The sequence below is a fragment of the Cherax quadricarinatus genome, chromosome 19 (genome assembly GCF_038502225.1).
Source record: "Cherax quadricarinatus isolate ZL_2023a chromosome 19, ASM3850222v1, whole genome shotgun sequence".
Lineage (NCBI taxonomy): Eukaryota > Metazoa > Arthropoda > Malacostraca > Decapoda > Parastacidae > Cherax > Cherax quadricarinatus.
This window is the reverse complement of record NC_091310.1, coordinates 4,353,708-4,372,034: the sequence shown is the minus strand read 5'-3', so window position 1 is coordinate 4,372,034 and position 18,327 is coordinate 4,353,708. Positions and strand designations below refer to the sequence as shown.

General features: G+C 42.9%; 1 protein-coding gene across 1 annotated transcript in view; it reads left to right on the top strand.

The window, feature by feature from the left end:
• Positions 1-18,327, top strand: part of LOC128688200 (cell adhesion molecule Dscam1) — an 876,413-nt gene that overhangs the window by 422,864 nt on the left and 435,222 nt on the right. Inside the window, exon 11 of the mRNA XM_070086854.1 lies at positions 11,643-11,924. Coding sequence (XP_069942955.1) covers positions 11,643-11,924 — 282 coding nt within the window. The remainder of the gene's footprint in view (positions 1-11,642; positions 11,925-18,327) is intronic.

Sequence of the window (18,327 nt, the reverse complement as noted above, 5' to 3'; positions counted from 1 at the left end):
TATTGATAAGACACGTCTTTAACTACTGCCTCACGTATTTCAGCCAATATAGCAACTTCAGATCAAATTACCTTGTTATTTAGTTTCTTACATATTCTTCACAAAACATTTGGCTGGATTGTTTTGTTCCTAATTTTTCGAGATTTGTTTTTTGCTCACTTCTAAAAAGCCATTTACAAAAAATTCCATAAATGCCGATCTACAGTGGAAGCCCTGAATACCTCTCTTTCGGAATATAAAATGCCTCATCACCCTTTTTATCACCTCTATTACACTCTTTATCGCCATTATCATCCTCTTTATCGCCATTACCACCTTTATCGCCTTTATCACCATCTTTATAACATTTATCACACTCTTTATCGCCATTATCACCATCTTTATCGCCATTATCACCATCTTTATCGCCATTATCACTCTATTTATCGCCATTATCACCATCTTTATCGCCATTATCACCATCTTTGCTGGTTTAACTGACACACTGGATAAGTATAAATGAATGGATACAATTTATACTCTAATGTGCAGCAAACCGTAGTAAACAGTTTTACAATATGCAAATTACACTACCAATAAACAGTAAAAAACAAAGAAGCATATTTCTATATAAAAACATTGCAGTACATTAAAGAAACTCCCTTATTACGCAGAGTAATTCCGGCAGCCTTAAAATTAATTAATAATTCCACATTACACACGACTAATCGTTAAAGATTATAAATATTTTACTTTTGGCATCATTAGTTCAATGTCATTTTGTTATATCACAAAACATTCAGTGTTCACTAGCAAGCCACAGAAGAAAAATACGAGCAGAACGAAGCCAGTACCAAACCTTTCCTTCTATTATTACTCGGCTACTGATGTACTCTTGGGTCGACACGTACACGTGCCATCCGAAATCACTCTTTATCGCAACTGTCTTGCTGGAAGCCGGTGTAGATATCCAGAGCGATCCTTGGGGAAATTTTCATCCCTTGTCTACAGTCATTCGCGGGGCTTAATATATCGTTCAGTATCTCTCTTAAGTGTTTTGATTTATGCATATGTAGGCTGTGTTATGTTTTTGTTAAGTTTTTAAAGTATTCCTGGGAGTTAAATTAGTGAACAGGCCATGTCGTGTGCGTGAATCGAACTGGAAAGTAGCAGCAAGGAAGGATCAGTGAGGCGTGAGTTCCAGGAGTCTTGTGTGGCAGCTGGCGGGCTTGCATGCATGCATGCAGGCAGGCAGGCAGGCAGGCAGGCAGGAAGGCTGGCAGGCATGCAGGTAGGCATCAGGCAGTCAGGCAGTCAGGCAGTCAGGCAGTCAGGTTGCTAGTGCAGCAATACGCTCAGTGAATATAATAATGGTATTCAGTTCTGACAGGTTGATAAGTAAAACACATGTGCAACAGTTAGCATTTCGAAACGTTTGTCCTGCACAGTAGGCTACTTCAGATGGTTACAAAAGATGTCAGAGGAAACAGTAGATATGTAAAGGCGATGTAATCAGTCACACCCTTGAAGACGTAGTTTTGAGGTAGTCAGTCTCTCAGCCTGAAGAAGAGTTTTGCTCCATGTTCTGGAACAATGTGAAGGTGAAGCAGCAGTATGGAGACTTATACTGTCAAGCCCACTAATAGAAGGAAGAATGTACTCACTGAGAGGGCGGGTCCCTCTCACTTGTAACTAGCAGTCAGGCAAAAAAATGTTATCGAAGATGCTTCCAGTACCGAAATACCGTTGTGCTGCAGTGTTTGACAAAGTGAATATGATAATGGTACACAGTATCGATAGGTTCGTAAGACACACTGAGAGGGACCTGCCCTATCAATGATTACATTCTTCCTTCTACTAGTAGGCTGCGCCTCACCTTTGACAGTACGGAAGTCTCCATACTGTTGCTTCACCTTCACATTCTTCCAGACTATGAAGCAAAACTTAACTTTTTCTTTCCTAGTCCTTCTCTACTTTTGTTCTAAAATTAGCTAATATTACATCTTGCAGATGCCACCTACATCCTTGTCCCTCCTATTCAGCTCTTCCATCTATCTATTATTCACTAGAGATACCATTTTCTGTGAGTCTCACTCAATCAGAAAACAATAATTTTTCAGATCACAGAACGGGCGGGGTCTGAACCGTGACAGCCGAGTCATAAAACTTACTGGCAAGTTTTAGTACTGACCTGCCATTGGATCAAGTCCCATCCGTTTCTATTACGATTTCGAGCGTCATACAAGAATATTATCTGATTTTATAATAAATTGCTGGAAGTGACATTCATCTCCTTTTATTCGAACAAATGCAATTTCTGATAGGCCTACTTCACCTGTTCGTTACTAAGTCAGCAAAACACTCAACTAGGCAGCGCTGGGACAGCAGAGATAAATTCATAATCAGTATATTCCTTTACCAAATAATATACAGATAATTACACTATTTACAGCGAATATTTACAGGATGGTATTTGCAAGGAAGAGACACAGTGAGAACTGTCTTCGACCAGAGTAGAAGGAAGTCTCCCTATTTCACTCCATCAGTTGAAGACATAGCTTCACACAATTGTCGGTCTTTCTTATGATTGGCTGATGAACCAGCCAATCATGAGAAAGACGGTCGTGAGAGCTTGCCTATATATGGACGTGTGACATACGTCGAAGAAATTGTAACGTACTCCTCGCATGTCACACCCTTCCATTTTGTGTATTCTAGCAATAGTTAGTTGTGTACTAATTTGTTTATAGAAAAATTGCCCTTTGAACTGATAGTGTGCATTTACTCAACAAACTGTGTTCACAGAGTTGTATTCACCGATCTCTGTTTGAGAGGGTCGAGTCTCTTCTCCCAATCATCCAATAGTCGCAATCATTATTGGCTTCTGGAGTCGTGAACCCTAAGATACCTACTCTGGAAACGATGTATTGAGTTGCCTCTAACACTTCATCTAGCTCATTCAGTTTATTTGCCACTCAGTTCTGGAACTAATCTTATTGTAAACCTTTTGACCCTTTCTACTTTTCAATCGTGCTTCATCAGATTGAAACTCTCATCTGGTGATTTATTCTCTATAATAGGCCTAACATATTTATTGCGAAGCATCGTAAAAGATTCTTTAATAAGGTTTCTGAAGGCAGTTGCAGGATTAGCTCGCCTTGCATAGGCTGCAAATGTTATGCAATATATGGCCACCTCTGACGATATGTTGGGTGTAATGTTTACCCGAAGATCATTCTCCTTGGATAACATTTGCGGTTTCTCGGCGTCAAGTTGTATTCCTTGTCTGGTCTCTCTCTCCCTGGCCTTGGAGTTACTTTGCGTTGAACTCTAGTAACGAATTGTTTCAACGTTCTTGCAGTTTGTCCTGTATTCCTCTCACTAGTTGTCATCATCAGCAAACACTGAAATAGGAGTCAGTCTCCTCTGGCAGGACATATATGTCAAAATACGTAAAAGTCCAAGAACCTACCCTAAGAGAATCCTAATGGCTGCACTTTGCCATCCTGAAACAACTGGTATTATGGCTGGTAAGTACGGCACATAAGCAACAGTTAGACATCTTTAATCCGAAACGTTTCACCTACACAGTAGGCTTCTTCAGTCGTGTACAGAAAGTAGGCAGGTGCAGTAGAGATGTCAAGACGAGGTAATAAGTTCATCACCCTTAAAGTCGAAGAATTGAGGTTGTCAGTCCCTGAGCCTGGAGAAGCATTCTGTTCCATACTCTGAAACAATGTGGAGATCAAGCGACAGCGTCAAGACTTATATACTGTCTGAATGACAGGTGTAGAGTGGTAGAAGTATTATCTTTACCATTATCATCACCTTATGGCATCTGTTTGTCAAAAGATAAAGCACTTCTTGTATCCCTGCCATTTTCTGTAGTCTGTGAATCAACCTCTAATGTGGTACAGTGTCAGTTGCTTTCTTAATATCCAAGAATATATGGTCTACTTATCCAGATATTTTCCCCTTGATTTCTCTTATTCTGTCATAGCGTTCCAGTAGATTCTTTAGGTAAGATTTGTTTTCCTTAATTCAACTGCCGTTTTTTTCCTAAAAAGTCGCTCCTTTCCAGATAGTTAACTAAATAGTTCCCGTTTATAGTTTCGAATTCTTTTTTTTATAGTGATACTGGAATGTCATTCACTATCTCGTGTCTGCATCCACCATCTAATCATTGTTTAAGGGAAAAATATTAGCAGTTTCCCAGTTGTTTCGCAGTTTTCCTGTTTGAAAAGACATGTTGATCATTACTATTGGTTGCCACAGGTCTTTTGCTACTTCTCTCAGTGTTCATGATAAATCGCTTGTAGAATTACCGACAATATGTTAGGTAATTCTAAGTGCAATTAATGTGACATTTTATTGTGGCAACGTTTCGCTCTCCAGGAGCTTTATCAAGCCGTTACAAACAATTCATGGACACAAAGGGTATATTTAGGCTTAGAGTGAGATGTAGTAGTTGTAGTACTAGTGGTAGTAGTGGTAGTACAAGTGGTAGAAAAAGTCAACTGGTACATGAGTAAAAAGATTATTAAATATTATTGCCTGGGTCGCTTACAAATAGGCTGGACAAATATTTTTGTTATTGGTTGGATTTGAGAAGGTCTGTATCAGTGTTCTTCCTCTGTTATGTTCTTATGTAGTATCAGCAGCAGTAACTATGTGATGGCTGGGTTTATTGTTCTTGCTAAGACTTCAGAGATGAGGAAGCTGTCTTATTCGTGTTAGGAACACCTCACTCTAAGCCTATATATACCCTTTATGTTCCTGTATTGTTTGTAACAACTTGATGAAGCTCCTGGAGAGCGAAACGTTGCCATTATAACATGTCACATAGTTGCACTTGTGTACTTTTACCTAACACTGAAAAATCACGTACATGAACTTATTGAACTTCAGTATGTCAGTATATCAATATTTTGCATATTTTATGTTTTCTGTATGTATTACAGAACGGTACAGAATTTGGTATAATACAGTTGATCTTTTATCATACAGTATGGTACGAAATTAGGGTACTATATATTCCTTAAGGTATGGAATATACTGTATTCTCAGCATGACCATATAGTGAAATTCACCACCAACTTTCAATAACTGGTGAAATTTCTAAGTACGTGGTAGCAAGAAGACATAACATGATATGTACCAAATGTTGTAATGGAAGAGGAATGATTGCTAGGAAGGAACCACCAGTAGAGTCAGCAGTGTGTCAGTAAAGCCAGTAGAGTCAGCAGTGTGTCAGTAGAGCCAGTAGAGTCAACAGTGTGTCAGTAAAGCCAGTAGAATCAGCAGTGTGTCAGTAAAGCCAATAGAGTCAGCAGTGTGTCAATATAGCCAGCAGAGTCGGCAGTGTCAGTAAGGCCAGTAGAGTTAGCAGTGTGTCAGTAAAACCAGTACAGTCAGCAGTCTGTCAGCAAAGTCAGTAGAGTCAGCAGTGTATCAGTAAAGCCAGCAGAGCCAGCAGTGTGTCAGTAAAGCCAGTAGAGCCAGTAGTGTGTAGTGTGTCATTATTCTGAAGCAAAGTATAAACCCCTGGCTACAACACTGTAAGTGATGCACGTTTGTGGCATAGCTTCCAGTTTAGTAAAGACGAGATTGCTCACGTCTAAAGTTCCTAACCTTGTCGTGTTCATGGGGTGGAGCTCAGGGACAGAGGGCACCTTGTCGGGTTCATGGAGTGGAGCCCTGGGACAGTGAGCGCTTTATCGGGTTTATGGAGTGGAGCCCAGAGACAGAGAGCACCTTGTCGTGTTCATGGAGTGGAGCCCTTAGACAGTGAGCACCTTGTCGTGTTCATGGAGTGGAACCCAGGGACGGAGGGCACCTTGTCGTGTTCATGGAGTGGAACCCTTGGACAGTGAGCACCTTGTCGTGTTCATGGAGTGAAGCCCAGGGACAGAGAGTACCTTACCGTGTTCATGGAGTGGAGCCCTTGGACAGTGAGCACCTTGTCGTGTTCATGGAGTGGAGCCCAGGGACGGAGGGCACCTTGTCGTGTTCATGGAGTGGAACCCTGGGACAGTGAGCACCTTGTCGTGTTCATGGAGTGGAGCCCAGGGACGGAGGGCACCTTGTCGTGTTCATGTAGTGGAGCCCAGGGACGGAGGGCACCTTGTCGTGTTCATGTAGTGGAGCCCAGGGACGGAGGGCACCTTGTCGTGTTCATGGAGAGTGGAGCCCAGGGACGAAGGTCAGTATGATCATCACCTCAGTTTTGTCCTCACTCCTCCCGCAGTCACCGGTGTAAAGTCACACTCAGTCTGGATTTAATCATATAAAATTAATATTTCATTTAGGTTTGTTATTTAATCTTACTAAGTACCCGTGGCTAGGTTGGTGGCGTTCCCAGCTCACACACTGAATGTACAGGATCGATCCAGTGCATGGGTGGAAACGTTGAGCATATTTCCTTACACCTACTGCCCCTGTTCTCTTAGCAGTATGTAGGTACCTGGGTATTAGTTAATTGTTGTGGGTGGCATCCTGGGGGACAAGGTTTCCAGGAATGCTCTACATCACTAAGGAATTTCTATATTTTATGTAAATGATGTCAACTATGACTGTATTAGTTGTAACATATACTTATGGAAATAAAATGTCTGTATTCTATCTTCATGTTTTATTGTATCTTTATAGAAGATTTAATCATCTAGTGAAATGTGGAAAATTTTTATGAAAATACGTTGCCAGAAGCCTCGTGACCTGACGAGACTGCTTCTACAATCTGTTGAATTTCTCGCGACCGCAGTTCGTAGAGGAAATGCGGTTAACACGTTTAGTCACTCAGTCGAGTCTGGTGTAATACACGAAAGATGATCGAGGAGGACCAAAGTAGTTTTTCTTTCATTTCAGGTATGTCATACAAGTCATGGGGAGTAGTGTATAAATGGTTCAGAGAACAGACATGTAGATGAATGAGACACTGTTGTAACACTCGGGTGTCTTTATTGTGGGATGTTTTATGATTGATGGACTCACATCGACTCCAGGCTGAGAAACTGATTACCTCAAACTCCTTGTGATATTCCACCATTCATCTCTGTATTGGACTGATGAAGCCACTGGCTGGCGAAACTTTCCTCAATAAGGTTTCCCAAGTGTCGCACAAGTGTCTCATTTATCAAGAAATGGGGAGGCAACGTGAATTTACAAGGTGCAATTTCTTCACTTTCACCAAAAATGCCGCTAAGAGTAAACTTTGTGATCATATGTGATCATATGTCTGGTTCATATGTGCACTCTCAGCCCTTGATTAACCAATTAAAGTGAAAGCATTATGACAAATACCCAGAAGCTGAACACAACACTTCACGGGGACAATGGCGTGAGCTGATACAAAGTTCCCTGGCTTCAGTATGTGAAATTTGATACCAGTATGGAATGTAATCATCAACTTGCAGTAGAGGCAGTTAATGGTTTACATCTACGTGTGTTTGAAAAACAAATTTGCTCTGCTTAAGGTAATGAAACGAGTCTTATCTAACCCTAGAAATATTCTGAATCAGAAAGTTAGTCGTTCACTAATTTTACTAGCTGCTAACAAGAAAATATCGGAATTGAGGCCTCAGTTCCATTGTCGTATGTTGAGTATCAAGACTGACTTATGTATTATCTGTGAACGACTGTTCATAGGGGAAAATATGTAAGCTGTTATCAATGACGACTAGGAAATTATTACAACTATTGAGAAAGAAATGATAGAGTCGGAGGTGATGAGATACGTAATATTATTTTCCATTACAGTGGTACCTCGGTATCCGTCCTTAATCCGTTCCAGGACCTTGGACTTATACCAAACAGGACGTATACCAAGTCAGACGTATTCCAAAGCGGACGTATACTGAGGTACCACTGTACTTTTAATAAACTGGAATTAAGAATTTTAATAATGCTGGAAGAATTACCGTCAATATCCTAGTTAGAAGGACACATGTGCAACATGTGCACATGTGTCCTTTAACTAACATGGAAATGATGATACACGTTTTAACTTTTACCACTGATAATGGTTGTTAAAACTGGTGAATTAATGCGGTAGTAATTAGATTCGTGAGTCGTAATGTCACACAAGTTACTAATGCTTCATTCATATTTTACCATGAATGAATGTAGAAGCAACACAAGGTTATAAATGAAATCGTTTGTGAGAAATATTATCTTAACGGCGATGCCACTAGACGTGGTCAGGTGGTGATGGTCGCGTCTCTCGTCACGGAGGACTGACATGTCAACAGTACACATATACAGCAACACGATATATTATTGAGGAGATTGAGTAAGTAAGTAAGTTTATTCAGGTATAGACGAATACAGTTACATAGATTATCATACGTAGAAGCATATGTGTAAAGTACATAGGATGACCCAAAAAAAAGTCAGACAGAGTGACTTATTATAGCCACTAAGGGCTAAAATTTTCCTGTATGAAGCTCTCAGGTTCATACAGGACATTGTGTAATACAAAACACTTGTGTAATATTTGCGATTCTTTATTTTGGAAAGTTTCGCCAGCCATCGGCTTCTTTAGTCCAGAAGAACGGAAGACAAGAAGCCAATGGCTGGAGAACCTTTTTCTCAGTAAAGATTCCAATAAAATGCTGCATAAGTGTCTCATTGTTCAACTTGTAGGTTTTCTAAATCATTTATATTACATCTTCCTATTTTCAAGAGTATTCTCATTTCTTTCTCCAAAATATGCTTTTACTCCTCGAGAATAACTTATTCGATCGGTTTCAAATATTCAATTCCGGTATATTCTATGTAGGGTTCACAGGACTCTGGCAGCGTGGAGGCGATGTGGACGCTGTTGTGCGGCCCTACCCACTGTCTCTTGCCTTGTGACAACTGCATTATTATTATTATTATTATTATTATTATTATTATTATTATTATTATTATTATTATTATTATTATTATTATTATTATTATTATTATATTATATTACATTATTATTACATTATTGTTTTATTACTATTATTATTATTATTATCATGGGGGAGAGTTCCATCCCCCACATGCGCTATATAAACCCGTAGGGATTATATAGCGCATGTGGGGGGATGGAACTGGCTCAGTTCAGGGAACTGGAGCACAGATCCAACTCCCTAGATCAAGAGCCCCTCACCAGCGTTAAGGAGTGTCCCTTGAGTAGTAACAACTGGGGAAAACTTCCTATAAATGTCTTTAAACTTTCAACACAGGTGTGTCCTTAGTAAAAGCTCTTGCCATTATTGAGTGTGTAGAGACCATTTTGTTACTTTTAATATCGAAACAATATAATATTACAGTGACCTGTTCAGAAACACGGAGTTTTCGGATACGTGAGGAGAAAAATTGCGCATCCATACCGTCATATCGCCATCGGCAACGGCTCCGTAGGTCTAAAAAATGAGTCCAACGTCGCCTGGCGGTGGGACCAGACACCCTGGGCTCGTATGACAGCCTCCCGGATTTCACGGACCACAGGACCATAACTTTTCAAATGTGCTGTGGACAGTGGATGTTCCAAATACTCCAAAAGTGTTTCTACACCTGCCCTTGATTCTGAAGTTTTTGGTCTTGGAGGCATTGGGTCGTTGTTGCCATCGTCACTTTCGGAATGTTCCGTGTACAGCACTGATTCTGCAATCTCTGCATCCGTCAGATTGCACACCAGGGTCGTCTTGGTCACACTGTAGCCAGTCCTGCAAGTCGTCTTCTGTAGTTTTCCCAGCCTTAGACCAACCTGTATCCACGTGCGATAATATTTCCCTTTATTTTCAAAAGCACATTCCTGGCCCTCTGGTGCCATGCACAAGATAACTCGGGCAAAACACAGCTGTAATAATGCTAAAAGGGAGGTGAAGAGCGCGGCTCCTAGTGGCCAACCTGTACACTAATGTGCGCACCAAGTTTGATTCAGCCTTCTACCGTATCAGAACGGCTGTTCGGATATTTCGGTAATAATTTTAGAATTTTGCTCTTTCCCAGAGCCTGTTCGGATACTGGCGATGGTCGGATAATGGCAGGCCGGATATACCAGGTATCACTGCATGTCTATTGCACTAAGTATTTTCCCTTGATGCTGGTGGTAGCTCTTGATCCAGGGAATTTGACTAATCCTTCCATTGTTTGAGTCGAATCCCATCGAGTCGCATTCCACAGGCGCTGTATGACCCCTACTGGTTTACTTCTTTTTCATGATTAAAATATAGCAAAAACGATCATCATTAATATTTAATTACTGATTTATCTCAAGAAAATGATGAAAAAGTTGTCGACTTCAGACTGTGTAGATGCATATTATACTGGCTTTTCTGAAAAAAAAACTCTGGAATGCTTCTTCCGGTCGGCTTTAAACTTTTAATGCTGATGTGTTCAACTTTTAATACGTCAATTTTATTAATTTTTTTTTTGGTTAAGTAACTTAAGAATGTTTCTTCTGATCAGGAAAAATATCATAATTAGACTTCGTTTAATAAATCTTAATTACTTATACGTAAAGTTCGTTTAATAAATCTTAATTACTTATACGTAAAGTTCGTTTAATAAATCTTAATTACTTATACGTAAAGTTCGTTTAATAAATCTTAATTACTTATACGTAAAGTTCGTTTAATAAATCTTAATTACTTATACGTAAAGTTCGTTTAATAAATCTAAGTTACTTATCTACAAGAAATTGGTTTAATAAATCTTAATTACTTATACATCAAGTTCGTTTAATAAATCTTAATTACTTACGTCCAAACTTATGTAAACCTCAAACTTCGGTAAAGTTCTCTTAGAGAAAAGTTTGGATTTGTTGTGGTCTCAGGTGATCCCAATTTGCATTTTCTCTAAAGGAGAAACTGGCATCATTTAAATATTGATTTCCTTGAAGTATTTTGAAACTGCCTTGATTTTTCACCACTGATAGCGTAATAGTTCATATTGTGGCTGGTTAGCTTTAGGTTAGCTTCAAAACTGGTTAGCTGCCAAGCTAGTTAACTTCAGTTTGGCTTCAAAGCTTGTTAACTTTCGACTGGCTCAGATTTTGTAAGCTCCACTCGCCAGAGCGCTGTGTAAAGACTTTAACTCCATTTTTTGTCTTCCTGACCTTCCACTTGAGATGCTACGCTTCTGGAACACCTCCTTGAGAAATATCGCTGGGTAGTTTTACGTTACCTTAAAGCTGGAGTTTTTTACCGGAAGGTTTAAAATAGTTTAGAATCGTACATTTCCTAATTTGCCTTTTTCTTAAGTGTGATATTTTAGTCTATATGACAACCTGTGAACACCAAATCTGATTCGCTTTATATATTGAACACTAATACTTAAGTGCAATATAAACTTATACCTCACTCTGCACTAATTTTTTCGCGTTCATTGACATACAGGGGTCTGGGGTTATGGAATACAGTCCCCTCAAGGAAGGTTCCTTGATGCTGGTGAGGGGCTCTTGATTTAGGGAATTGGATCTGTGCTCCATTTCCCCGAATTAAGCCTGTATGCCTTCCACATCCCCCCCCCCAGGCGCTGTATAATCCTCCGGGTTTAGCGCTTCCCCTTTGATTATAATAATAATAATATGGAATACAGGGATACCTTTCTCTGATCCTACTGTAACCAAAATTCGTCTTAGTTTCCACAGTTTTTCCTCCCACTCAGTGTACTCGTGTTGTCCACTACAGAGCCACCAGTTCTGGCGGAGTTCAAGTTTCCCCCGGGACTGGTAGAAGGAATGCGTCTGTCTATGGCTTGCTCGCTGCTGAGTGGGGACCTTCCCATCAGCCTCCGATGGTCCCATAATGGCCGCCCGCTGCCTCGAGACCCGGTTCTCACCGTCACCCACTCCCAGTTCTTCTCCAACCTGGTGTTCGCTGACATACGCGGCAGACACGCCGGCAAATACACCTGCACTGCCTCCAACTCTGCGGTCGCCTCCACCGTCTCTGCCACAATGCACGTCCAGGGTAAGTTTCCCTTTTTGTCTTTTTCTCTATGTCACTCTTCAGGAAACAAGCGGCAGTCTTGAGGCAGTTTGTTGGCGTAAATTTGATGACAATCGCAATCTATATGCACCTACTGAAACTCAATTGAAACTTCATGAAGAGTATTTAAGAATCGCTGAAAGATCAATAAATGATTTAATGAATGTTTTGTCTGCTCATAACTCAAAAATCCCTTAATCGATCGGATTCAAATTCTGAATGCTTATCTATGGTAACGAGGTCCAGATTCTAATAAAAATTGTCGTGTGCAGGTGCGTTGTGACCAAAATTATTGAGACCATTGCCAGCATCTTAGAATGGTTCGAGTAACGCTTACTTCAAAAAAGGCGCCTCCAAGTGAGTGGATGGCGGAGAGTGAATGTTTTGTGGGTAGCTGCAGATCTGACCAAGTTGTGTGTAAAGCTGTGAAATTTTTATTAATCAATATAATCAAAATATATGCATCTTCCTCTTGTGAATATCTTCGGTATTCAATGGCTGATGCATCTTAGGGCAAGGATGGTAACCATTCAGTTTATCGTGTGTGGCTAAAGTAGTCAGTGCCAATAATATTTTTTAAAAGTTTGGAACCATGGGATTTTTTTTATCTAATTAGTCTATCTTAAAGAATACATGGGCAAAACGAAATGTGAAAATAATAACGAAAACTCCTGTCTGTATAAAATTTTTCAGTTTATGAGTTGAGTCTTAGACACTGCACGACGTGACTCCAGAGGCGTCCATCAGCTAGCAGTTGTTTGCTTGCGCCATCTTAGTTTCTCGTATATAACTTAAGAGCACCTTATTCAATCGGCTTCACATTTTAAACACTGGTCACAGTTACGAGATGAAAGTTCATAGAAAAATTAACATGTGCTAGTTCTCTCTGCTCAATTTTGTATTGAACATTTCCGAAATTGATTTCTACGAGACTGCATAAAAAAGATCCTCGTTTCTTTTTCTTCACAATTACAGGTATCGTATAATGATTGTCTTATATTGTTATTAGTTACAGAGGCACATGATGGTGGTAGTGGTGGTGATGGTGGTGATAATGGTAGTGACATGGCGGTTACCGGCAGTTGTAGAATTAGTAAACGTGGTGGTGATATTTGTAGTGGTTATGGACACAAAAAAATATGTATAGATTCATACAACTGAATATGTATTCGTATCTATATGAATACATGGGTATGCATCTATATACACACACGTGAGATGTTCTAGTGGCTGTCCTAAGATAATGTTAGCGGTCATCGTATGTGATTGAATCATTGAACATACCTACAAGTGTAACAACTTTCTAGTGTGAATAATGTGATAAGGTCAAGATACTTGCAATTTAAAATTAAATGCCAATGTTTTTACTGGAAGGTGTGTGAGGCAGGGCAGCAAGCAGCTGGTCAGACTGCTGGCGGCAGTGTTGACACAAATGATCACAACAAACATATATAATGGGTCAAGATTGTGACCTTAAATGTAAATAAATGCAAATATCTGGTAGATTTTGGAAGCAGTGTAGTGATAAAGTCATAAATGATTGATACAATAAAGAATGAAAGAAAAGAAAGACAAAATCCCGAGCAGTTGGTGTTGCAGAGTTGAGCTGAGACTACAGTTAATATTACCAGGTTATGATTATGACAATAATACAAAAGAAAAAAGAGTGAATGCCAAGTTATTAATTGATTTAGGTCAGTGCCAAAAACATGAATGCATGATAAAAGTTACGGACGGAGTTACAAAATGACAGAGTTACAAACAAGACACAAGGAGGAGCCTCCATTGTTGTGCAGACAACATCACTTGTCTGTGTGTGGGAGCAGGTTGGTGTCTCACAAAGTCTCGCCCTGCTGGGTGTATGCTAGGAACAGGTAGGTGTCTGTCTCACACTGGGTGTATGCTAGGAGCAGGTAGGTGTCTGTCTCACACCGGGTGTATGCCAGGGGTAGGCTGGTGCCTGTCTCACAGTGATTCGCCCTGCTGGGTGTATGCTAGGAGTAGGTACGTGTCTGTCTCACGGTGTTTTGCCCTGCTGGGTGTATGCTAGGAGCAGGTTGGTGTCTGCCTCTGTGTTTCGCCCTGTTGGGTGCATGCCAGGACCAGGTTGGTGTCTCAGTGTCTGGCCCTGCTGGGTGTATGGTAGGAGCAGGTTAATGTCTCGCAGTGTCTGGGCCTGCTGGGTGTGTGCTAGGAGCAGGTTGGTGTCTCGCAGTGTCTGGGCCTGCTGGGTGTGTGCTAGGAGCAGGTTGGTGTCTCAGCATCTGGCTCTGCTGGGTGTATCCTAGGAGCAGGTTGGGTGTCTCAGTGTCCGGCCCTGCTGGGTGTGTGCTAGGAGCAGGTTGGTGTCTCGCAGTGTCTGGGCCTGCTGGGTGTATGTTAGGAGCAGGTTGGTGTCTCATAGTGTCTCACCAATGACCTCTTCGCTCTCAGACCGAGAGGGTGGGCTGTGCAGACGCTCCTTTTTGAGTTGACCTTCCTGCGCAGTTTTCCTGTTTTCTCCAAGATGGCTACCGGTGGTAGACGACGCAGCAATACGGTGTGTGTTGACATCGTAAAGGGTGCGATTTACCCAACAATAGCTTCTGCAATGCTGCCAGCGATCATCAGAGATGCTTAAGGTATTGGCAACTACGAGCTGCATGGAACAGCAATGAATGGAACATCGAGAATCTTCATAAAGTTTTGTTCGGTGGATGCCTGCATACGCTGTCCTTATACCAGAAGTGCCTTCCTGTGACTTTGGGGATGGAGGTACGACTGAGGGATGCTTCCCAAAGCTACAAATGAGTACGAATCCATAACGTCCCCTTTGATGTGGACGCCGTGGATATTAGTGAGGTGTTCAAGTGTTACGGTGAGGTGAATACGGCGATATTGGGAAGGTGGAAGGATGGGCTCTATGCTGGATTGCCTGAAGGATCCTTTACTTTGAAAATGACGTTGAGGAGGGCCATTCCCTCTTTTATTGTCTTTGAGGAGCTCAGGAGGCAAGTGTATGTCACGTATGCAGGACAACGGCAAACATGTCGCTTGTGGGGTAGTTTTGATTGCATGGCAGTGGGATGTAGCAAGGCGGCTGCCCTGCGACCAATGGAACTGGTGATGTCGCTGGTGTCAATACCTGTGGAGATATGTCCTCTGCGCCTATGGCAGGGGCAGTATGTTCGACTTGGGCGGACGAGGCCGCAGGAGACGAGGGACGTTGTGTGACTTCTGAGATGTCGGGTGCTGACTCGGGAGGGGAAGGCCTTGGACCTGCGACAGAGGTCATGGAGCAGGTGGTGCCTGGTGACCTCCAGGAGGCCTTGGCACTCCACCTGCAGGAAATACTCAAAAATTTTCTGGATGAGCCGGCGGAGGATTGCTCTACTGTGGGGAAGGTTTCCCAGCTTGTTGATGGGAACCTGGCACAGGCTCCAGGGACGCTGGACTTGGGTACTGGTGTTCTGCAAGTCCAGAGGGTAGAGGCTAAGGTCCACATGACTGGTGGAAGTGTGGAGATGGAGTTAGGGAGCGTGTCTAGGAAACGGGCTCGGGAGTTGTCGGATGATGAGGTGCTCACTCCGGCACAGAGACCTGGTAAGAGGATGTGGGGAGATGTGGCTATGGTGGGGTCGAGGATTGCTCAGGTGAGGGATGGGGGACAGGAGAGGAAGAGTGCACGAGAGAAGTCAGGTACTGTCCAAAGTGTGAATGGCAAGACCCAGAGGCATCGGGGAAAGCCCCCATTTTTGAAGAATTCAAGTGTCTAACTATTAATGCCGATGGCCATAGGGCTGAAGTAAAACGTGCATGGGTGGAGAGTGTTCTTAGGCATTTTGATGTGGATGTGTGTTTCATTCAGTAACAGTTTTAAGTATGGATGCGAGTTGTGGTTGCAGGGATATAGGCTGCTTGAGGGTAGTTTAGTGAGGCTAAAGAGTGGGGTGGCGGTGGTGGTACGGGAGTCCAGCCCCTTTCGAGTCCTTGCATGGGAGGAGTTTGGAGAGGGAGGGTGGATGGAGTCTGGGGGGAGGTCCAGGTTTGCTTTTTGGGCGTGTATATGCCGGCAGAAGGGCTTAGTCGGGTAAAGGTGGATTTTGTGAGGGACATCGTGTTATATTTTTTTGCGAGGTTTGCCCATGGTTGCCATCCTGGGAGGAGATTGGAACTGTGTTATCAGACATAAGGATGTAGAGCTGTGAGGGGCATGTTGTGTGCTCGGGGTGTTACGGGATGTACTGCGGGATGCGGGGGTCTCTGATGTGGTGGGGGGGCGTATGGGTGGAGGGTAGAGGACCCTTTTGTGAGGAGAAGCTATGCAGCAAGATTGAAGCGAATATATGCAACTCATGGGCTTACGGTCGAATGGGTACAGAACCGGGCAGTTATGGCGGACCTGGCATGGTTTGGTATGGTACATAGATGCTCAGGATATTGGAAGCTAAATGTGCAGCTCCTTACTGCAGAGGGGAAGGGACCTTCTTTCAGGGATTGGTGGGAACCTTTCTGAGGGGCTAGGGATCAAGGGGTGGGTGTGTAGGATTGGTGGGAGTCGAGAGCCAAACTGGAAATTCAGGCGTATTATAGAACTAGAGGTCGAGAGGAGGTGGAGTGGAGGTTTGGGTTGCAAAAATATCTAGAGGGGTAGCTGAATGTTTGTTATGAGGGTGGAGGGGGTAGTCAGTATGGAGAAATTGCTGACCTGTGGGGTAGGTTGACTGACAAACAGAACGAGTGTTTTGATGCCATACGTGTTAGGGCGGGGTTGGAGGAGGTACTTTGGGGTGACAGACCCTCAGGCTGTGTTTTGCATAGGTTTAGGGAAGGCAACAGGCGATCACAATGATGACCTTGGAGGTGTGTGTGAATGTGGGGGGACAGAGGGGGCAGATGCTATGCATGACAGAAACTATGAGTAACTATTCCAGCCATTGGTTTGAGGAGAAAATGTGGCAGGGGGTGGGCGGTGCCAGGGAGAGGGGACTGTGTGGTGATGGGATAATGAATGCTTTAGGTGAGAACAAGCGAGTGTAGCTGGGGGGAGGGATTAGTGGGAGGGAGGTGGAGGAGGCTGTGCCTGGAATGAGCAGAGGAAAAAAGATTTGTCTGGTGGCGTTGTTAAATTGTATGAAGAAAGGGGTTGTGTTGGGAACGACACAGGGTACGGGGGTTATTGTTGTGGTGCCTTAAAAGGGGGTGGGGGGCGTTGAGTGCATATCGGGGAGCTTCCCTTATGTGTACGGATTACAGATTTTTTGTGAAAGTATTGGGTAACAGGCTGAAAAGGGTAATTGAATTGGTTTTACATTGGGGACAGTTTGGTATACTTGGACGGAGCATGCGTGCTGGGCATGGGAGAATCGGGGATTTCTTAAAAGAGCTGTCAAGGTGAGGGGGGTATCTTGGGAATAGATTGGAAAGATGCATATGGCTGTTTGAATAGAGAGATGTTGAGGGCTATTTTGTGGAAATAGGGTTTTGGGGAAGAGGTTGTGCGATGAGTCACTATGTTGTATTTGTCTATCATGGTTCAGGTACAGGTGAATAGCAGGATGAGTTTGCTGGTGTGGATGGAGAGGGGTTTGAAACAGAGATGTCCGCTGTTCCAAATTCTCTTTGCATGTATGCAGGATCCTTTTTACAGGCTTATTGAGGGAGGGGTATGGGAGAAGGGTGAGGGGGGAGCTAGTGGTGTGGGGATTGAGGGCTATGTGGATGACACCATGGTATTGGTGGGTTGGGTGGTAGGTTTGTGAAACGTGGGTAAAGTGATCGAAATGTTTGAGGCAGCGATGGGCATGTGAGTTAATGGAGCAAAATCAAGGTTGCTAGAGGGAGGATCCTGGGTGGGCAGGGGCTTTTGGCGAGGCGTATGGGTGGTCTGTTGTGGTTAGTCTTAGGATTTGTGGAGTTGTATACTTGGCAGATGTCCTGGTGGTGCAAAGGGTGAATTCAGAGGCAGTGGTAGGTCGGGCTTTGGGTAGGCGGGCCAGGGAGGTTACTTTGCAGCAGAGAGTGGTGGTGGTGGTGGTAAACACACTCGTTTTTAGTAGGGTCTGGGGAGTGGTGGAGGTTTTCCTCTGAGGTTAGTTGATATTAAGGTACTGCAAAGGAGAGTCTTACAATATGTCTGGAGTTATGGGGGACCGTTGTTGAGGAGTGAGGTCGTGATGACGAATGTTCAATGTTCGGCAAGGTGGGTTGGGCCTCATCCCGTTGGAGTCTCGAGTAAAGGCAGTCTAATTGAAACAGAGGTTCCTCAGAGTGGGTGAGGAAAGGGGTAAAAGGGCTGGGGAGGTTATGGTTGATGTACGGAAATGGTGGGGGGGGAGAAGGAGTTGTTGGCGTGTGAGGATATGGTGCGGTTTCTGTTGGCAGTAGGGGATGCGAGGAAGGTACA